We start from the raw sequence: 22,500 nt of genomic DNA on the forward strand, positions 1-22,500 counted from the left end.
AAAATATATAATTGTTATGATGCAGGCAAAATGTGCTTGTGCTTATCAATACAGGTCTACAATATGGAAAACAGTTGATCTCAATCTATATATGTACTTTCCGAAATACATATGTTTATATTTCAGTTTCAGTGATTAAAAATAACGAGTGGTCTCTAAGAAAAACGAAACGCTTACATGTGGAAGCGTCCATACCAACCTTGAGTGCAACCACACCTGCATATGAAAATAAAGTGTGAATTAAGATATTATGATTGTACGGAGCGGCGCATGCGCACATACTTGTTGTACAGTGCTTTCTGTAGGTCATACATTAGAATGTGTTTATGAACTTGTACAGTAACCATTTTGTAATGTTGCTCCAGGAATCAAATGTCCAATCCCTGACGTACATAGAGCTGTGCTGAGCCCAATGGATCCTGTGGACTTTGAGAGCAATCTGACTGTGACGTGCAACGTTGGCTTTGTCATCAACGGAACGTCAGACCAATCAAAAGCTTTTCCTTGTCTTCCCTCTGGTACCTTCGATTTCAGACGGGATGTATGTGTTGGTGAGTCAATGTATCTCGCAAGACATCACATGCATGATTTCAGTAACACTTATACACACCAGTGCAGACACAAATGCAGACACACACAGACTAACACGCATGCATTCACACATACTACGCACAGACACACCGGCACACGCACAGACACATACACACACACACACACACACACACACACACACACACACACACACACACACACACACACACACACACACACTCTCACACACACATACAAAATTGATACAGGCTAGGTTTTGCTTGCTCAATCTACTTGAAATCGGGTTTTTTTTCCACATCTGTTTTTCATGCATACATAAAACTTTGATACTGGAAGAACAGTCATAGTTATAAATGCGTTCCCTGAAATCTTTCAGACAAAGATGAGTGTGACGGGAGCCAATGCACCGGCGATCACCAGGAGTGTCAGAACACAATGGGAAGCTTCAAGTGTGGCTGTGAGGACAAGTACAAAGATGTTAATGGTTCATGTGAAGGTAATCTGGCTGATTTCTGTGTGTGTGCGGGGAGGATGGTGGTGGTATGTGTGTGCGTTTGCCTCTGTGTGTGTGTGTGTGTGTGTGTGTGTGTGTGAGTGTGTGTGTTTGTGTGTGCTTGTCTGTGTGTGCGTGTATGTGTGTGTGTGTGTGTGTGTGTGTATGTGTGTGTGTGTGTTTGTGTGTGCTTGTCTGTGTGTGCGTGTATGTGTGTGTGTGTGTGTGAGCTTGTGTGTGTGTGTGTGTGTGTGTGTGTGTGTGTGTAGGTGCGTGCTTGTGTGTGTTTGTTTATTTGTTTGCGAGTGCGTAAATGTTTGTGTGTGTGTATGTGCGCGTGTGTGTGCGTATGTGTGTGTGTGTGTGTGTGTGTGTGTGTGTGTGTGTGTGTGTGTGTGTGTGTGTGTGTGTGTGTGTGATTGTGCATGTCAGTGTGAGTGTGAGAGAGTGTGTCCTGCGATAAAACCAGAAACTAAAAAGTGTTGCAGAGATGGTATCATGTATCCTGTATGTCTTGTCTTTCAGTAATCGACAGGTGTGCTGATAATACCTCTGGGTGTGACTCAGAGAGAGGAAATTGTACTGCTTCTGTCAGCAAGGAAGACTTTACCTGTGAGTGTAAACCTGGATATACTCTCTTCACCTCCGACGGTGTGAGTGGACGCAGCATTCTTAGCCCAGAGGATGGAATGACACCCGGTGATGTGTACTATCTCAACCACACTTGTGTCCGTGAGTTTCATTTACTACTTGCGACATTTTGTGTAGTTTACAGAAGCACGTGGTCAAAAAAAGAAAAATCAGGAATTTCTTGTAACACGTTGAAGCTATCTTAATTCACACATTTTCTTGTGACCTTGAGACGTGAACCAAAAGTGATCGACCCTTATCATAATTCAAGGTCACAGTGGGGTGAAGTTATGTTCAGAAAAGGAAAGCATCAATTTTCTTGAACGTTTTTGAAGCTGGATCTTCAAAAACTTACATGCATCCGGGTTTTGATGACCTCTAGAGATGACCCAAGCCTCGTTTGCCAAGCAACATGTTTATCTCCACAGATCACATGTATTCACATCGTGTAAAAGGCACGAATTACTCATGTTCTGAAATGCTTTTGTGTATAAGTTAGGCCGTAATGTTTGAATCACTGAAACGAATGCAAGTACATTTTCTTGCTAAAAAGTTGTAGGTCTGTACGTTTGAGCGTTCAGTGTGTACAAGGCGTTGAAGTACTCACACACATTTATGAAATCGTAAAACCAAAATTCATGTCTGCCAACGAATACACTATGTTTGCAATATCGCTTTTAAGTTTGACAACGTGTGAATTCACTGGTGTCACCCCCAAATTCATCAACTAACGTTTGTTTTTATAACTTAGCATGTTTGTTTTTCGTTTGCACATGTGCACATGACAGTTTAAAAATTATTGATTATAATTTGCGTTTGAAAATAACCTAGGCGACAGCAGTTGCACCGCGTTGCTGGGAATGGGTGTCTAAATCACAAGAGTGATATTTACTGATATTTATATATTTTGTGTTTTTCAGCGAAAACATGTCAATCTCCTCCGGATGTTACAAATGCAGAGAAGCTAACAAACAGGACAACACATGACTTTGAAGACACCGTACAGTACCGCTGTAACTTCGGCTACAGTATAAGCGGTACAAATCCTTTGAAGTGCAATGAGAATGGTCAGTGGGACGACCCGCCTCCCAGCTGTATCAGTAAGTATTTACCAAATGAGTTGTATGTAACACTACAGTGCAGGCGAACAATACTTAATTTCCAATAAAATAGCAATGTAACCGAATCTACATAATATTTTAAATTTTGTTGTTGTTGAAATGCAAATGATATTCTATGTTATATATATTAGTAAAATAATACAGAACAAAAAAGAATGTAAGTAGTCTACATCAAATCAATGTTTACAACATTTTAGTGCTGTGAGAGTACCACAATTTAGAGTTTGGGCCGAGTCTTGCAGCGTTCACATGTGTGTTTTCTTTTACTTGTAAATGTCTATAATGCAACAGTACATTGTGCAGACACTGAGAGGAGTGCCCAAACGATGAAACAATGATAAGGTCACATATGAGGCGATGTAGAAGGTGTTTACATAAAGAACAAGCGAACTGAAATCCGAATAAGTCCTTATAGGAAATAGTTGTTGAAAAAAGTGATGTGGAAATAAACCCATGAAAAAACTTCAGGCGCCACTTTTTAGTATATTAAAATCATGTCACAGTGTAAAGTCATGGTTTCACGAATCGGGTAGGATTTGGGGAAGGTTGGTGCAATCAGATCTGAAAGATTTGCATTTTTGCATGCAGCCTAGCTATGCATTTTGAGCTTCCCCTTTGTTGCAGTCAATAAATGTGAACCCCTAGCTGCTACTGGACTGGTGTTAAACATCTACCCAAACAGTACGACAATGCCAAATGATACTGTTGTTCTGGAGTGCAATTCTGATGCCACGGACGTGCCATACAACAAAACACTGTTCTGCGAGTACGACAAGGGAACCAAGAGATTCATGCTTCAGGGGGACAAGCCGCATTGTCCAGGTATTTGTATAACATAATTGTTGTTTGTCATGGTTTGTTTGAATGATCAGGATGTAACCAGTCTTCGCTGCTGTGTCATCCATCTGCAAACGTTTTTAAAGGGTCAACCTAATACAGAGCTTCTCTTCAGTGAGACTGGAAAGATACCTGTGTATCCCTCCTCAAGATTTTAGACATTTATTATATCACCAACCTTTCTGGGTTAAAATAATTTTCGCTGGTAATTTAGCTTTTTCCTGTTGTGTGTTTTCATCAATTAAATAAAAATTGTTGTCACTCAGTATTCCATGCTTTTGTGTTTTGTTTTGTTTTCTAAATCAATGTAAAAAGTAACTGTTTAAAGCATCTTGGCATATCCATGTGATAGCATATTGGAAAATCTGGTATAAATTGCATGCTGTCACTTTCAAGCTACTCACTAAAAACTATCCGCAGATTGTATTAATGGCAGGATTATTATTATAATTTTAATTTTGTTTTAGCTATGGAGAGTATACACGGGTTAGGTTAATGAACATAATGGCAAGTTCAACACCAACCAAAAGGCCTCATCGTCAATACGAGATACCAAATGTTCGCCCCGAAGAGCTTCATCAAGATGTCATAGACCAAGGGTCTATGGTCACAACAAAGTTTCTCAATAGAACATAATTAGCTTTTTTAAGCTTTAACGTTTTCCAGCCAACATTGTTTTCACTGAGTGGTGCAGAGGAAGAAGAGTTTTTGAATTCTGTATAAATTATGGGTCTTATAGGCATAAAGGTTTAATCATTTTGCAAAATTGAAAGACACGTGGTGGTTTCTTTTACTTATTTTGAAAATAATGATCACTTTCACAGCTGAAGTGTTCTACTAATGGGACTATTTTGCTGATTCTGTTTATTGGGCTCTTGAATGTTAAGAAGCACAAAATTAAGGCTTTAAAAAAAACCACCACTGAAACAAAAACACACACACTAAAGCATAGATAGAATCTGGATATGTAATGGAATTCTTCATCTTTTGTTCTGGTATACAACATTAAAGTCACAACTTGTCAAAAAACCATTGTTCTGGATGCCCCCGTGCATCTTCTGATCCCATCACACATGTGCTCATTCACCTCAAGTTGGACAATTACACTGGAATGGCCAGATTCTACAAGTTATCCCTACTCGGTAGTACTTGTCCGTTGAAGACATTATACCATCCCTACCACTTCGTTCAATTGTTTCTGATTCTATTGGCAGTATAGCCTGACATTAAAGATGGACTATGGTCATGTAATTCTTTTAAATACAAAAGAGCTTAAACTCAGGTTTGTCAAGGTTTACCTTCGTTCTTGTTATGAAGATAGCTTCTAACAGGTTTTTAAAAAAAAAGATAAAACCCAAAGATGGGTGCAGTAAGATTACACAAATATCTGATTTCTTGCTGTGCAGCGGTGGATTGTGGAGACTTAACTCCAATGGGTGGGGCCACTTTCACTGTGACTGAAAAGGGCCTTGGCGCGAACTTCACGTTTGCTTGCCAGGGAGGGTTTGTTTTGGAAGGCACGTCAACAATGGGCGACAAGGAGGTTACCTGTCAGAAGAACGGTCGTTGGGGACTTGGAAATCTCACCTGTAATGGTATGTGAGCTGCTCATGCTGGTCGGAGTTCCAATTAATTTAACATTTCAACATTTTCTAAGCTGCCATTGTTTTGTGTGTGGGGCACACTATGTGATGACTTAAAGATTAAAGATACAACCGATCCTGTTAGGTCAGCGGGCGACTTACTGATATCAAAAATCCCAAACAGAAAGATTTTTGTTTCTTGATTTATTTCATTGTTATTAAAATTCTTGGTTTTTTCAATACTGATATATCAAAATAAAGACCTCATGTCTGATTTGCGCCATTAATTCACTGGCAGTTTCTTTTTAACAAAAGAACACGTCCAACGAAATAACTGTTTCGACTATTCGCATAGCTGTCTATTCTTGACTTACCTATGCCTTTTTATGCTTTACCAGGTGAAAGATGCATGGATCCAGGAACTCCCGGTGGCATGGCCCAGGTGTCAGCCAACTTTGAGGTGAGAGGTGTGGTGGTCTACAACTGTTCACGAGACGGATTCATGCCAGATCCCATGAATAGGACTTGCGAATACAACACAACATCCAGCAGCGTGTATTGGGATTCTTCTGAACCTGTCTGCAAAGGTTAGGATGTGACGGCAGGGTTTATGAAATGGGAATGGAAAGACAGCAAATGGGTTATTTATTCTCCAGAGCTGGGTTTCCATTTTGTGACATGAAATTTCAGTTCTTTTAACACTCGTAACATAAATATGTCAAGACGTTAATTGGATGATTCTGTAGATTTCTGTCATCAATACTTAAGTAAATCAAGAGCGTAGTAATTTTTAAAAGCTTATAATTTATTTTATTCTCTAAGCCTTTTTAAATAATGTCGACGTATCTTATTAGGCCATGTCACATCATCTGGTGTACACGCTGCACAACCAGTGTGTTTTTGAATGATTGCTATTTACTGAACGTAGACAACTGCTATGTGTAAGTATTGCTAATAGTAAGTTATTTCCTGCTGATTACAAAAATGTTTAGGAGAGGCATTCATTAATTGAACCAACATTTTTTAAAGCTGTTAATTTAGAAATTATTTACTTTCTACCATTTCTGATGGCATCCAGATTTTGTGACTAACCCAAATGCTTAGTATCTGCATGTCTCTGGTATCTGTACCCAGACATGACGATGTTTTTGTCAAAATGTCATCAGCTATGACTTTCCATTATTGAATAGAGCGACTGTTTGACTCAAGTGTCTGTGTATGGCAGTGAAACTGGTTTGATTCATACAAGAAGCAATATTTGGCGAATAGTTTTTCTGTTACATGTATTATTGTGTATAAAGGTCCAAAGTACCACAATACAGAGGGGACTAATCTGAAATACAACATTCTTATTGGCAGCATTTCTTAAGCATCACGTTCAGCAAGCAGTGACTTTGAGTGTGATAGGTTTTCAATTGCAAAGTAGATATAGCATTTGATTTATTTAAATGGTTCACATGGAAAAGAAAGGATCACACATTTAGACTTGTCCGTGCATCTCAGCTCAGTTTTAAAGCACATGATCAATCAGACTAAAGATGTTCTACTACTACGCACAGTTGAAGATCTTTGGTCAGACTAGCATCCAGCGAGTTATCACAATGTGCTGTGTTGTAGGCTACACATCCATGCCCCCTTGAAATTATGTGTGAAGACAAAATACACTTAGGATGTCCATATAATATTTTGTGTGGCCCTCTATGCTTGCAGATATGGCAGACCCTTCATTCACACACTGCCCGACGGAAACTATCTTTGTAAAACCGTATCAGAATGCTAGCTCTGAAATGACGATGGAACCTAGTGCCCAGGACAATTCAGGACTGGTAACAATGAAAGTGATGCCGGCATGGTTCAGCTTAGACGTACCTCTGCCTCCAGGACAATACAATGTGAAATACAATGCCTCAGATGCTGCAGGCAACAGTGCTGCTTGTGACTTCACCATTGAAGTTAATGGTAAGAAGGTCTACACTGAAAGTGTACGTGTATGCGTGTGGCGGAGGAGGGGGTGGGTGGGTGTTTGAGAGATAGAGAGAGAGAGAGACCGGGGGAGGTGGAGGAGTGCGCGCGCGCTTGTGTGTGGGTCTATGCATGTGTGTGTGTGTGTGTGTGTGTGTGCGCGTGCGTGTGTGTGTAAGTGTGTGTGTAAGTGTGTGCGTGTGCGGATGCGTGTATGTGCGCGCGTGTGTGTGTGTGTGTGTGTTTGTCAGTGTGTGTGTGTGCGTGTCAGGGTGTGTGTAAGTGTGTGTGTAAGTGTGCGGATGCGTGTGTTAGTATGTGCGTGCGTGTGTGTGTGTGTGTGTAAGTGTTTGTTAGTGTGTGTGTGTGTGCGTGTGTGTGTGTGTGTGTGTGTGTGTGTGTGTGTGTGTGTGTGTGTGTGTGTGTGTGTATACTCATGAACTTCATCGTGTTTTTCGGGGTCCTGATTTGGCCTATATGGTCCGCTAGACCCAAAAAGCAAAAACAATCAATAAAATCGTGCTTTTCCCAATAACGTATACGCCTGAGTAACCAGGTAGTGATGGTATTGAGTAATGTGTAGATATATATGAAAAACGTACCATTTTTTTCTCAAAATTTAATGTCATTGAAATCAGAGGTTTTGAAATGTACACACTTCTAGGGTTTGATAACCTTCAGACACAGGTCTGGTTGTCTGCCATGGTGAGTGCACAAAACTTTCTCGTTTACTCTGGTATTGAAGCTATGACATATTATTTCCATTCTGTCTTTGTTGTGTGACAACATTCTTTTCATTGAAGACAACAGTGAAGGTGTCTTAGCTCCGCCTGGTGGCTTTGTGAAACAAATCAACGAATTAAGTATAGAAGAAAACTTTCACATAACAAAGTCAGAGAAACAGATAATGATCGTTCACATTATGGTACAGAAATGAAATGAGATGCATTGACGATTTCAACACAAATCAATTCGCAGTCTGAACATTGAAATTATAATTCAGTACGACCTTCGATCGCTGCCAGATTGTGAACAGACACAGAGTTCAAAGATGTCTACGTTATAGGGTCAGTTTCACCTGGCTCCCTTTTCAAACTTGGTCTCATGTCATCTTTTCCTTCAACGCTTTAGTTCCAATCATTGCTTTATTACTTCGCTTGTCAATGCGGCTGCGCAGAACTTGTTCACTAAGCAAGATAAGTTGGTCAAAGTTATCACCTCACTGGACAAGACACCTAGTTGGATCAGCTCAATAGAATAGCAGAGACAAAGAAGGAAAATCACTGGATACACTTAACTTGATAATATACTCCTCTGTTTAGATCCTAGTGTTCTGCCGATGTTAAACTGCTCTGACTACCTGACCTTGGAAGTGAATGATTCCATGAGCTATACGGTCAACCTGAAGGATCATGTCTCCACGGACAGTGGGGTGATGTTGAGCTACGCCCCTGCTGGACACGAGGTTGTAACAGTTGGACCAAACACTGTGGGCAAAACACCTGTGCGAGTTACTGCGACTGACAAGTTTGGGTTTCAGCGGCAGTGCGCATTCATTGTCGACATCAAACGTAAGTTTAAGTCATTGCATCTTATTTGGTCAACACAGTCGGGTGATATCTGACAAGAGAAATGGTAGAAAACTTAGCTGTAGCATTTGCTCGGTGTCAGTGTTACATACTAATCCTCCTCAGATTTAGAGGTATCGTGCCTCACGACGATACATACAATGAAGAGTTATTCATACCTATGCCCCACATTCAAGAAGCACCAACTATACCTAAAAGTGAACATAGCTGTATTTTTTCCGTCAATTACTGATACCGTGAAGCGATTAAACTGGAAAGATAATCTGTTTCTTTGAAATACATGTTCGGAGGAAGACCTGGTAGTTTATGAAAATGCTTCAGTAGGCAGTTGTCTGTTGTTTCGTCTGTTGTCATCAACAGTTGTCTGTTGTTTCGTCTGTTGTCTTCAACAGTTGTCTGTTGTTTCGTCTGTTGTCTTCAAGAATTGTCTGTTGTTTCGTCTGTTGTCATCAACAGTTGTCTGTTGTTTCGTCTGTTGTCTTCAACAGTTGTCTGTTGTTTCGTCTGTTGTCTTCAACAGTTCCATGCTTTGTTTTTATTATTCTTATTCATTTACTGGAGACACATTTCTCTCCTGGACCATAACTTGTACTTAAACGCTATTTTATAAAGTAGGCGAGCAATAACTGTTTTCATCTTTATAACAGGAAGTCAAGTTATTTTCCCAAAGATTTTGAGGTGCTGTTTTGTTGTTGTTGTTGTTTTAATTTGTTTTGTGTGCTCTGGCATACATATCGAAACCAACCTTTCTGCTCAATTTGAATTTAAGATGAACAAATATCCGGTTAGAAAATAACAGGTTCCAGAGAAAATTCCCATTGTAATGTAAATTAAACGATGGGCAGTGTTCTATTTTTTTTAGAACTCTTGTTGGTATCTGAAGCTGGAAAACGTTTCTTATTCAATTAAATATAATCCACGCTTGAACTTGACTCTATGGCAGCACATACTAAACCTTTGATATTTGTGGACATGTTGGACGTCAATGCCTCTGGAAAACGTCTTTCACTTCACGAGGGGTGTCGGAAATGTATGATTTGGAATCTGAATTTTTTTTTACCACACCATAAATTCTAACTCATTTTGATTTCTCAGAGGAGTAAACGTGAAACTACTCATCGCTTTTGTATATATGTAAAGAAGCAATTAACAGACTTCTGAGAATGATGTATTTAAAATAAAGGTATCACCCTGTTTAATTGCAGCGAATAAATGCCTAGAGAGCTTCATCTCTTCAGGACTCCAAAATGCGACAAAAAGTTGCACTAAGGCAGGCGGAGGCAATCTTAGCTGCACTGTAACTTGCAACAGTGGCTTTGCCTTCCAAAGTGGTGCGACCAGTATGCCGTACAGCTGCAGTGGAGCGAATGAGTGGTCACCTTCCTTGCCAGTTGAAGCCTGCGTTGGTAAGATAAGAGCAGACTGCTTGTGATGTTTTGCATAACTTTGTGTTTTTACACCCCCGGTATAGGGGTGTGTATAGGTTTCACTCGATGTGTTTGTGTGTTTGTTTGTTTGTTTGTGTGTGTGTGTGTTTGTTTGTGTTCGGAAGTAGATCTCAAGAATGAACGGACCGATCGTCACCAAACTTGGTGAACAGGTTCTATACATTCCTGAGACGGTCCATACAAAAATTGGGACCAGTCAAACACACGGTTAGGGAGTTATTGGTGGATTTTGGTTTTTTGGGGGATCAACTACGGCATAACTCTTCCTTATCTTCTCCATGTTTTCAGCGTTTACCTCCCTTCCTTCGTATGGTGCACTTACTATTATGAAGGGGCATCTTCGGATATTCCCGGCGTTCTGTTACTATTTTTAGAAGGTCACCGCAGTGTCCAGAACGTAAATTGGACCCGTAAATTATCCTCACTGTAAAACTGCAAAGGTCGAATCAATTTATAGCCACGCGAAAAATACACTGTCATCTATCTCTCTATATATACGGCTTCTCTGTGTTTGTGTGTGTGTGTGTGTGTGTCTCTCTCTATGTGGGCAACACCTATGGATTGTTCAGTTCTGTTTGTGATGTGGTCTGGCGGCTTTTGTGTAATTGTATGTACTGGCCTTCCTTTGAGAAGCCAGAACAGTTCAAAAGGGCTTAGAGATAAGCTCTAAATTGCTCAATCCTGAGCAGTGAGAATGGTTATTTCCCTTTGACCAACGGGGGTGTTTTTCCTATCGGAGGAATTTCTTGTTATACATAGCGGGGGCTTCCCCGCCTCACATGCCCTAATGACGTTGATATAAAAAGCGTAACACTTAAAAAAACTTTGACGTGAAGTATTTGTGGGCGGGTTTGTGTGTGTGTGTGTATGTGTGTGTGTGTGTGTGTGTGTGTGTGTGTGTGTGCTTGTGTGTGTGTGTCATGAAGTGGTTTGTATGTGAAATAAATGAAATTACTTTCATATGTACGTGTTCTGCCCTATTTCGCTGTCTCTACTCTTTTCACACCAAACACTTCAAACAACAGAATTTGGGAGGATACAGGCTTATTATTTCCTCACCTTCTTCTTCTTCTTCTTCTGCGTTCGTGGGCTGAAACTCCCATGTACACTCGTGTTTTTACACGAGTGGAATTTTACGTGTATGACCGTTTTTACCCCGCCATTTAGGCAGCCACACGCCGCTTTCGGAGGAATTTCCTCACCAATTTCAACAGAATTATTCACTTCAAATACATCAATACGAATCAACTTCTCGACACACAGTTCACACAATCTTTTATCATTCACTCAATGCATGTAAATACATAGTATAAAGATACTTTCACAAAGATAGATTAACACACAAGATAAGGTGCTGACAGACACTCACGAGTTCGAATCACGGCTCACTGCATGTCGTCAGTTTCACTTCCTTGAGTCGCTGACTCCTCATAGAATGATGAATTCCCAGAAACTCTCATTGTAGATGCCAACACACCTTTCACGTTTCTCCCCGAGAAACCCTTTCCGCCATTAGCGAAAAGAACCGTCGTCAGCTACGACCGGTAACGATGAAGACTCCCTCGTCTAGTCATCCTGCGCCGATGTGGTTCCCTTGTTCTCCACCATCGTCCCGCGCTCTTCCGTGTAAGGTCCGTCCCTCGTACACGCCATGGAAACTCCTCATGGAAACCCCTAAAGAATTTAACCAAGTCTTAATACAACATTCTCTAAAACCCTCTCTTCTTCCAAACGTTCATGTATCAACTCATACATTCTCGTTCATTCTACGTTCACATTCCGTCCACATTCAATATCCAAACTAATACTTAATCTATAAATAACACTACCATACAAAGCGTCACCGTCTTAAACATAACAGAAATGCGTAACATTTATGTTCAAGAAATTCCCCAAGAAAAACCGTGATACAATTACATCAAGAATTCTCTCAAAGCTTCACAATAAGATTTGGTGCACTTTATAGACACTAACCTTTACACTGCAGCTATGTAATCAAACTTCAATAATGTACAACATAATAAATCATTTACCTTAAGAGACCCGTCTCTTGAAAGAGTGAGTTTGTCCCCGACAAACTTGACACACGCTAGACACCTTGCTCGGTCGAGCCTCTACAGCGTTGTGACGATATTAAACCCAGACCAGCTACATGTCTCAAACACAGCTCATCTCAATCTAAAGCCAGTTCCACGTGCAACGCACAAAACACGTGAATAACGCTCTCCTTGTCACATACGCCTCGCGCTACAACATTTAGGGAGGTTAAAAACACGACGTTGTTCACATCACAAATATGCTACTCACATCTTTGTGACAGTGTGTGTGTGTGTGTGTGTGTGTGTGTGTGTGTGTGTGTGTGTGTGTGTGTGTGTGTGTGTGTGCTTGCGTATGTGTGTGTGTGTGTGTTAGTGTGTGTTGTAGCTGTGCGCAGATGTATGCGCGGAGAGTATATTTTTCTATTTTCCAAAGGGACAGTTTCTAGGCGTGTGTGTGTGTGTGTAAGTCACTACCATACCAAGAAACATGCGTGAACATGATAATATGATTGTGTTGTATGCGAGCAGCACAAACTTCAAGCACTGGACATTTTCGCATTACATTGTACCCCTTTCCTTGCAAGGCGAGCATCGTTCGTTGTGATGTTACAGTGTACGTGCTACTTTTCAGCGTTCGTTGGTGTGTTCTTCTCTTTTTCCATATTCAATCAAAATCTGAGGCTGTTTTTGTGTTCTGAATTTCTTTACTGATGGGTTTTTGTTTCAGATACGGTGGTTCCTGAGTATACTTTCGAAGTCATGGTACGTTACGGAGGCTTCGTCAATCTTCAGAATTGTGATATCGAGACAAGACTACGCGAGCACATTCCTACACAGAAGATACTCTGCTTCTACCAATTGAGCAATGGAACCGACACTCAGATGACTTTCAGGGTCACTAATGTGGAGTTTTTCGGCATAAATTTAGATTATGTAAGTTGTGTGTGAGACTGAGTATCTGCATGGTTAGTATACGTACATCCTACTATATGTCTGTCACTCGCAGTATTTGTATGTATTTTTAATGTATGTATATTAGTAGTTAATCTTGTTCTCTGTTTGGCAATCGGTCTGCTAGTGTTACAATCGATCATGTTTGTAGTTTAGATGTAAGCTTATGTGTTGTTCTCTGTCTATTGGTCAGCCTGTTTTACACGTTTACATTTATCCGCGTTCGGACAAGTAAGCACATATCTGATAACATGTATTTTTTGCCTACTTGTATGAAAAGTATTTATGTCAAACTAAGTTCCACAAAGCCTTGGTTGTTGCAGCAATGTACAATGAGAACATTGTGCAAAACCACAGGGTATCTCCTTTCTTCCAAACTCCGCGCACCCCCATATCCCCCCACCCCTCCTTCAAAAACATGATTCTCTAAATTAAGCTTTCTTGTCAAAGGGCACACTGTGAAATACCATGCTAGTGTTTGGCAGATTAAATGGCATTTTCGCGGCTGGAGGGTGCCACTGAACCAAGCTGACTCTCTTTCCTTTCAATGCTGTGAAATATTTAAATTTGAGAAAAATTGTTTTTATGTCTATTCCAGTTGTTCGCGAACGTTTCTTTGGGTCTGAATGTGGATCCTCCTCCTACCGAGAAAGCTGATCTCGATTCCTGTGCATCACGGATGACGGTGCCTGCCAATATAGAGGATATGTTCTCTCTCACGGGTGTCACCTGTCCTGGCCCATCTGACCAGAATTTTCCTGCAGTTGATCCGACACTAGTAAACAACGGACAATCCTGTGGCGCAGGGATGACGCAGACGAAAGTTGACAATGTAGACAAGTGTGGTAGGTCTTACCCTGACATCGGCTTCCCTTTTCATTCACCTGTCTGCAGTGTTATACGCCCCTCATGTTTTCAAATTCGTTTATTGAAAAGCAAAGCTATAGTTACTTTTAAGGAAAGGTAACCCCAACCAGCACGCAGTATGGAACACGTTTGGCTTAGCAGTTACCTTGTAAGGCTGTTTCCACTAAAGGGACCAAGGTGTAAATTATGGAGTAACGATGTTTTAAACCGTATCACAAGAAGTCTTGGAAAAAAGTATGCCATATTGGTTTAAATTTAGATTTGAGCAAGAATGTGTGTGACTTTTAGAGCAGAAAGAAATCGTTTCAGATCGCTATCGACCTTCTTTGCCTAGTACCTTCCTTCAGCTACCGTGTATGTTAACTCGGTGATATTGTGGGCGTGGAAACTTGACATAAATTATAAGTTTCAATATCCGTACATTTTTGTAGTCCCAGAAGTTAATACTTCCAGTAGCTGTAACATGACAAAACAATCTGAAAAGATCTGAGATGGTGAGCCGTTTTTTGAGGGTTGTTTTCGCGAGGAATGTGCCATTAAAGTTTGTCTCATATTGTGCAAACATTAATCTTGTTATCGTAGTAAAAATGTCAGTCCTTCCTACATTACACTTGGAACTACTTACTGACGCGAAAAGTGTGTGTGCGTGTGTGTGTGTGTGTGTGTGTGTGTGTGTGTGTGTGTGTGTGTGTGTGTGTGTGTGTGTGTGTGTGTTTCATTTCTTTAGTGCAATGTGCGCCTGGCAACTTCTACCAAGAGAGCGGAGCATCGTGCGAGGTGTGTCCAGATGGTCAGTACCAGAGTGAAGCAGGACAGACACAGTGCAATGTTTGCAGTGATGGCGGTCAGTACTCGGCTCAGCCAAGGAGTTCTCAAGACCAGTGTATTGGTAAGTGTGACACGCGTTAACGAGAAATCCATGCAGGAGACATATGTACGGATGATTAAACTGCGCTGAGCAGACTGCACTAGGGTGAAGAAAAATCTCACCAGAAAAGACAAGGCAGCAGAGAAAATGATCGTTTAATACTGATTACGTCAGCCCACATATGTTGTTAGTTGCCATTCATTGGAATTTTGTATTTTTCAACCAGGGTCTGAACAATATTGTTCTTAAAAAGAAACGAACAAACTTGTGATGCTCACCTTCCAACAGGAGCTCCAAGCGGCGACCATCCTTTTCAGAAACTACATAAAGCAGCTGAGTTTACCTGTGTTTTAGCCCCTTGTCCGCTTGGATTCTTCAATGGCGTTGGTCAGACAGAGGATGCAGATGACCAGTGTATTGCTTGCCCTGTGGATCAATACCTGGACACCTTTTTCGCCGCCAACTGTACGCTGTGTCCAGTCGGTACAACGACGTCAGGGGTTGAAGGAGCAACTGATGCGGGAGCGTGCATTGGTAAAGGAACTTCAATACTTTACATTTCATTCCTTTATTTGCCTTTTTGGTCGTTCTTTTTGTTGTTACTCTTTGCTTTTTTTCTAATTGCAGAAGATCTAAAAGAAGAAAGAAAATGAAGTCTTAGTATTAGGGAGTATACATTGAGAACACCCGCGTGATGCGTGGGATGAAGTTTAGAAAATAAGGCATTTAAAGAGATATGGTCTTGAAATCGTGTGAGGGGTTGGGGCTGGATAAAAATAGGGTTTCCGCTGTATTACTTTGAAATACTGACATATTTTAAACATTGTAATACAAATTTAAACTTAGCTTTCCCCAATAAAAATTAAATTTATAGATTAGACAGTCTTCATCTCATTGCTTATTTGCTGCTCTCAGTCAAACTACAATGTTTCTCCTATGTCTTTTCAATTTACCACAGACGCATCGGGACTTCACAAATGTCTACATCCTTTGCGTTGCCTGCTGGCATTTTTTCTCCATATAATAAATTCTCTCTTGAAGCCATTACCTGCAAAGACTGTATAAACCCCTAGAAGTATTACTATTGCATACAGACTTGAATTCAGTGACCATTTTCTGTCGATCACTTTGGAAGGTATTTTCTATCTAGACGCGAAATCAAGAGTCATCTTGATTTTGAGATTTTGCAGGTAACCGTATTGTTGCAGTTTCAGAAAGTGATCCATAATGACACAAACCTACCTCAAACAAGAGTAGTGACACAAACATTCAGAGAAAATACTAATAAACCATAATTATGAGCATTTCCCTTTTCAGTCGTAAGAGGTACAACAGTCTTGTATTTCCAAAAGGAGTCTTGCATTACTGAAACGAGTTATCAAGGCTTAAAGAAAGTAAGCCCATATCAGCCCAGATATGCATTGAATTATTCACTCTGCTTTTTAGGTTTCAGCTAAGCAAGATAATGATATGTTTGCAATTATGGTAATTCGTGTGTTTATAGCATGACACGAGAGATTGGCAAACAGTTTACCTTTGATTTTAAAGAAAGTTTTCTTTTCTTTTAGACAAATGTGGTGCCGGCATGTATCCAGTGAACAACACACAGTGTGCTCCATGTCCCCGGGGATATTACAAATCATCTGATGGAAACGAGAAGTGCGACGCTTGTGATATGGCAAAAACTACGGACAGTGTTGGGTCTATCAGTATCACTATGGATTGCGGTCAGTTTTCCTTTCACCTTACCAGTGTGCGTTTGCGTATTGAAAAAAGAGGCGCATTAAAACTGATACTGATATGAAGTAAGACATCATCCCTCATTGTGGTTGAAATTCTGATCAAATGTGTTTGTATTTGTGTTTGTTTGTGTTTGTGTGTGCGTTTGTGTGAATGTGTGTGTGTGTGTGTGTGTGTGTGTGTGTGTGTGTGTGTGTGTGTGTGTGCGTTCGTGCGTGCGTGCGTGCGTCTGTGTGTGTGTAGCTGTGTGAGTGTGTGTGTGTGTGTGTGTGTGTGTGTTTGCCTGTCTGTCTGTCTGTCTGTCTGTCTGTCTGTCTGTCTGTCTGTCTGTCTGTCTGTCTGTCTGTGAGTTTTAATGTATCTGTAAGGTTAACATTGTTTAAAACATTGTTTAAAGGAACATATGGAAAGAGAGTGCCACTTTGAAATATATGTATATGTGTTGCTTTATTTACAGTTTATTTACAATTTTGATTTCAGAGGATATATCACCAGCGGGATGTCAAAATGGTGGAACAGCAGTAGTAGATTACCACAAAACCTACTGTGAATGTCCTCTGGGTGAGAGTCCTTTAAGGTTTTGGTCGTGGGATTTCTATAAAGCATTATGCATACTGGAGATATACGTTTTGTCCTCCATACTATTATGAGTTATTTCTAATATTCTGACTGTTAGCAAATGATAACAAGACATGTCGAGAAAAAAGATATCAAGCATGAGCCTTTTAGGCGAATGCTGATATCGTTTGTGAGACATGTCTGTTATCATTTGCTAACAATCAGCATATTAGAAATAACCGTTCTATTACCGTTTAATTCGACCAAAAGAAATTTCGAAGCAACCCCGCGAATTTGACAGAACAACCGCAATGGGAACTTGAGCGCTTCTACCTGATTATGCCTGTCAGTCAAAGAATTCTCGTGACCTGAGTCAGCCAGAGTAACACACCTGACGTGATGAATATTCACAGGTCAAATGCCTTTGACATACAACAATCTCACAAGATAAACCATGTTGAACATGCGTTTCGGTTGCTTCGCTTTTTCTCGTTGAACAGAGAGCGACAGATTTAGAACCGACTCCAGACGGATGGGAAATGACGTAAAGATACATTTGATGTAAAGCGAGTGGCACAATTTCACTTGATTTTTCCGAACTTTGATCATTTGGATTTCAAGGGAGCGGTCGGCATTGCACACTCAGACGATGGGCGGTGCCTTGCTGTTCCGTTACGCACCCACCGACAAAACTCGCTTTTCGGTATTTTTTTAGATAAAGAGAGTATTACCTGACAGCATTTGAAGTGTCATTCTTTAGAATAAATCACGCTGATATTGTTGAATTACATTTTTACTTTGTCTTGTTAATTTTTAGCGTGATATGCAAAAAGGGTCCTTGCCTGAACGTTATAACATTTAGAGGGTCACCTAGAATCCGTCCTGATTGGTCAAAAAGCCATATGGGGCACTGAATTGGTAATACTAGCTGATATTAGGGTCTCATTTGGCTGCACAATGGCACGAGCTTCAGAACACATGTCAAATGGACATTTTGCATTATAAATATGTTTTCAGATTACGTTTGCCTGAACATGTTTACCTTAAGGTCTGAAATTAAGACATGTCGAGGGTTCTTTCTGTACAAACAACTGTGTTTTTAACAGCTCTATCTAGGTGTGTCCAATCATTCATAAGTTCTAGTATCATGTAAGTTGGGAAAAGTTGACATGTGAACGGTTAAAGTTGTGTAGGAAATCAGTTAGCATCGTTCAAATAGGCTGATAACCCTGATTGTTTGAAGTAAACGTACATGTTGTAGCAAAGCTACGTATTTCTTTTCTCTTGTATATTCGTTGAAGCAGAAAAACTCACTTTGATTGTACTTCTTTTATCATATTGCTGCTCTGCTCTTGTTGTACGTTCTCATACTCGAAAAGGAAAACGAAAGAAGGAAAACAAAGGAGAACAGGATTAGAGGCGTAATTCTATGTAGATCCAATTAGGATCCAGAAGCCAAAGGATCTGAAATAGCTGACGGTACCTTGGACACTGTCTATGTGCGGTGGTATCAGCATGTTAATGTGCATATCAACTTCTTACTTGACTAGCTATTGATCAGAATAGATACAACACAAAACAGTTATTATTTAAAAAAAAATGTGTCCCTTTGTCGCTGCCGCAATGTTGCTGAATATTTTACTTTATTTTGTACTTGCAGGTTACACTGGAGATATGTGTCAGGACATGGTGAATGCTTGTAAGTCCAACCCATGTTATAATGGTGGGGCTTGCACGTCCACGGGACCAAACACCTTTTCATGCGAATGTCAATCTAGTAAGTTCACTCCAACAAAATAAATTAGTTACCAAATGTGGCAAAGGTGTCACTGTGCTAGACCAGGCCTATTATGTTGATGTGGTTCAGCAGCTTATGTTTGTTTTGTACTTTTTCAGCAAGAATGTAAGGACAAAATATATGAATAGATATCTATATATATACTAGAGGAATACCCGGCTTCGCCGGGGTGAATCGCGAGACAGAGACAGACAGCGTGGCGGTTCACCACATTCACCTTTGAAGGCGAAGTCCTGTCAAACGGGATTGAGAATTTTAGAGCTTATTTCTTAGCCCTACATTATCTGTTGTGGCTTCTCAAATGCCAGAACATACAGACAGACAAAGGCCGCTAGACCCCATCACAAACAGAACTCTAAAATCCACAGGTGTTGCCCACACACACACACACACACACACACAGAAGCCGTATATATATATGTATATCTATATCTATAAATATATAGAGATAGGTGACAGTGTATTTTTCGCGTGGCTATAAATTGATTCGACCTTTTCACTTTGACAGTAAGAACAACTTACGGGTGCAAGGGAAGCGTTCTGGACAGCGCAGTGACATTCTAAAAATAGTAACGTAGAAACGGGAATATGGATTGAAGCCACACGAAGGAAGGGAGATAAACGCAAAACACTGGAGAAGATAAGGAAGAGTTACTGGGAATGGTGAAATGAACAGAAAAACCAAAATCGGTTCAGCGCCGCGCGCTGAGAGCACGTGTTGAAATATTTCATCGATGATATTGTGTCCAGGATGTAGCTGAATACGGTGTCCAAATTTGAAAAAGATCCACCGAGAACTTTGGCTTTGGTGTGTCGGTATGGGGGCCCGGGTAGCTCAGGTGGAACCAAAATCGGTTCAGCGCTGCGCGATGAGAGCACGTGTTGAAATATCTCATCGATGAGGTTGTGTCCGGGGTCTCTCTGAATAAGCCCACCAAATTTGAAGCAGATCCATCGAGAACTTTGGCCGTGCATGGCGAATACACACACACACAGACGGACAGACACAAGTCGTATATATAGATATACGACTTGTGTCTGTGTGTCTGTGTGTCTGTGCGCGATGCACGGCCAAAGTTCTCGGTGGATCTGCTTCAAATTTGGTGGGCATATTCAGGTAGACCCCGGACATAACCTGGTCGATGAGAATTTTCAACACGTGCTCTCAGCGCGCAGCGCTGAACCGATTTTGGTTTTTCTCTGGATCCATTCCCAGTAACTCTTCCTTATCTTCTCCAGTGTTTTCAGCCGCGTTTATCTCCCTTCCTCCGTGCGGTGCGCCGGCGCCGGCGTACACCCGGCATAGCCGGGTCCCCGGCGCAGCCGGGTATTCGGCTCGACTTCTTCCCGGCGCAGCCGTACCCGGCGAAGCGGGTATTCATCTAGTATACAAATATATGTTGACTTATCTTTTACGTTAGGCTGCTGGATACACCCAACAGTTCTCTTTGTCTTTTAGGTATTTTGAAGTCTTTTTCTTGTTTGTTTTTATACGTGATTCTTGTCACAATGCATACCTCACCTCATATAACGCTATGAGCAACAGGATTGTGTTTGCCAGGGAGCTTTCCTTTATACTTTTGACACATACAAATAAAAATAAAAATAAAACTTTCCTTATACTTTTGACACATACTTCATATGTTCAGAATTCAAAACAGCGCCATAAGCTCTGCGAGATTTCTTTTTCTTTGATAACCCTTGATATGATTAAAGATTACATTAGTGGGTTAGTCTGACGGGCGCAGTGGCGTGGTGGTAAGACGTCGGCCTTCTAATCGGGAGGTCGTGAGTTCGAATCCCGGTCGCTGCCGCCTGGTGGGTTAAGAGTGGAGATTTTTCCGATCTCCCAGGTCAACTTATGTGCAGACCTGCTAGTGACTTAACCCCCTTCGTGTGTACACGCAAGCACAAGACCAAGTGCGCACGGAAAAGATCCTGTAATCCATGTCGGAGTTCGGTGGGTTATGGAAACACGAAAATACCCAGCATGCCTACTCAACGAAAGCGGAGTGAGCTGACTATGCTCTCAGAGCATAGTGTGGGGAAACCAAATGGGCAAACGAGCTCACACGTAACCAGAAAAATTCTGGAACGCTGAAGAATTCTGACCTAGAATTCCCACATTTATAGGTTCCTGTCACCAAGATGAAGGTCGATGCTATTTGCTAAGGAATACCCCCAAATGAGCCTTACTTTGTCTTCATTGGTGTCTGAAAAGGTTTATGGTTTAGAGAATATTTAAATGAAAACGAAGAAGAATGTTCGATGCTGCTGCTCCGTCGCGATATAACCTTGAATGGTTGAAAACGACGTTAAACACCAAATAAAGAAAGAAAGATGCTGCTGCTGAAACATCCTTTACCTCTGGTCTTTTTTGTTTTGCAGACAAACAATGTGACATGGTTTCAGTTGACATCGAGTATGACCCTGATAATGGGCACACTCCTTTGTTCCAAAGCACAACCTTTGATCAGGAAACGTGCAAAAGGTTGTGTATTGACACGACAGATTGTGCGGCCGTGATGTACTATGTTTCTGCAGACACCACATTATGCCAGCTATTCAATGCCACGGAATACACAAATGGAACAAAACAGGACAACTGGGAGACATTCCTCAAGTCTTGCGCAAAGACATTTTGTAAGTCTTACTTTGTAAAAGAAGATAGAGAGAGAAAAGGAAAGCTTTGGTCTTAACCTGCCTTAGTAAACACGTTTTCGTTGTTCTCATTGCTGTTTAGATTGACGGCTGATCGGATGAGCACAAAAAAATGATGTTGAGGTTTTCAGTGATGACCTGGTGTTAGAGCTTTAAACGTTCACACACATATAGGCTTGGATGACCTCCTGACATGGCACAAGTCAACTTTGAAGGTAACAGCTGGATCAGGTTTTGATAAAAAAAACAAAAACACATTAGAGTTCTTGAAGATGTTTTTGTAGCAGTCAATTTGGTTGATCCAGTTCGTCTATCAACATGACAGGGCCTCTAGTCATTTTAAGATTGAAACAAGTTACTTTTCTCATAAGTGTACACACGTTTGGATACCCCCAATCAGAGATTAAAGAGGGATTAAGTTCATATTAAAAAAAGTATTAAGATATGAGTTTTATCATAGGTATGTGTACATGAAGCATTGAAACCTGGCAAATATGTCCCTTCTGATGACCACCGCACGTTATTGATATCACGTGTGTTCACGTCGTGTGTCTGTCAGTGCCAACGTCATCATCGAGCCATTTAGCACTTGAACATTTTGACTTTTTAGATTTAACTTTTCCCAATAGTGTTTGCGACCAGACTACTCCAACTTCGCCAACATACAGCCTTTTTTCTCCCTTGTTCATTCACAAAGTTGAGATGACCTCCTTCAAGGTCCCTGCTTCATGTATGCTTCGAAAACAATGTCAACAATTAGGTCAAAATGGTTGAATGGTATACGATTAATTCGAATGCGAGTC

At 40.8% G+C, this 22,500-nt stretch overlaps 1 protein-coding gene across 3 annotated transcripts in view; it reads left to right on the forward strand.

Annotated features, from left to right (window-relative positions):
• The window catches only part of LOC138958662 (uncharacterized), a 131,492-nt gene that overhangs the window by 32,267 nt on the left and 76,725 nt on the right, over nucleotides 1-22,500 (forward strand). For all 3 annotated transcript variants that reach the window (XM_070329888.1, XM_070329887.1, XM_070329886.1), the window contains exons 16-33: nucleotides 366-551; nucleotides 929-1,048; nucleotides 1,571-1,777; nucleotides 2,596-2,775; nucleotides 3,421-3,618; nucleotides 5,040-5,228; nucleotides 5,615-5,803; nucleotides 6,927-7,175; nucleotides 8,501-8,749; nucleotides 9,973-10,173; nucleotides 12,982-13,187; nucleotides 13,804-14,050; nucleotides 14,800-14,961; nucleotides 15,295-15,474; nucleotides 16,509-16,667; nucleotides 17,161-17,241; nucleotides 18,899-19,015; nucleotides 21,425-21,679. In XM_070329888.1, coding sequence (XP_070185989.1) covers nucleotides 366-551; nucleotides 929-1,048; nucleotides 1,571-1,777; nucleotides 2,596-2,775; nucleotides 3,421-3,618; nucleotides 5,040-5,228; nucleotides 5,615-5,803; nucleotides 6,927-7,175; nucleotides 8,501-8,749; nucleotides 9,973-10,173; nucleotides 12,982-13,187; nucleotides 13,804-14,050; nucleotides 14,800-14,961; nucleotides 15,295-15,474; nucleotides 16,509-16,667; nucleotides 17,161-17,241; nucleotides 18,899-19,015; nucleotides 21,425-21,679 — 3,375 coding nt within the window. The remainder of the gene's footprint in view (nucleotides 1-365; nucleotides 552-928; nucleotides 1,049-1,570; nucleotides 1,778-2,595; nucleotides 2,776-3,420; nucleotides 3,619-5,039; nucleotides 5,229-5,614; nucleotides 5,804-6,926; nucleotides 7,176-8,500; nucleotides 8,750-9,972; nucleotides 10,174-12,981; nucleotides 13,188-13,803; nucleotides 14,051-14,799; nucleotides 14,962-15,294; nucleotides 15,475-16,508; nucleotides 16,668-17,160; nucleotides 17,242-18,898; nucleotides 19,016-21,424; nucleotides 21,680-22,500) is intronic.

The sequence above is a fragment of the Littorina saxatilis genome, linkage group LG2 (assembly GCF_037325665.1).
Source record: "Littorina saxatilis isolate snail1 linkage group LG2, US_GU_Lsax_2.0, whole genome shotgun sequence".
In the NCBI taxonomy this organism is placed as follows: Eukaryota; Metazoa; Mollusca; class Gastropoda; order Littorinimorpha; family Littorinidae; genus Littorina; species Littorina saxatilis.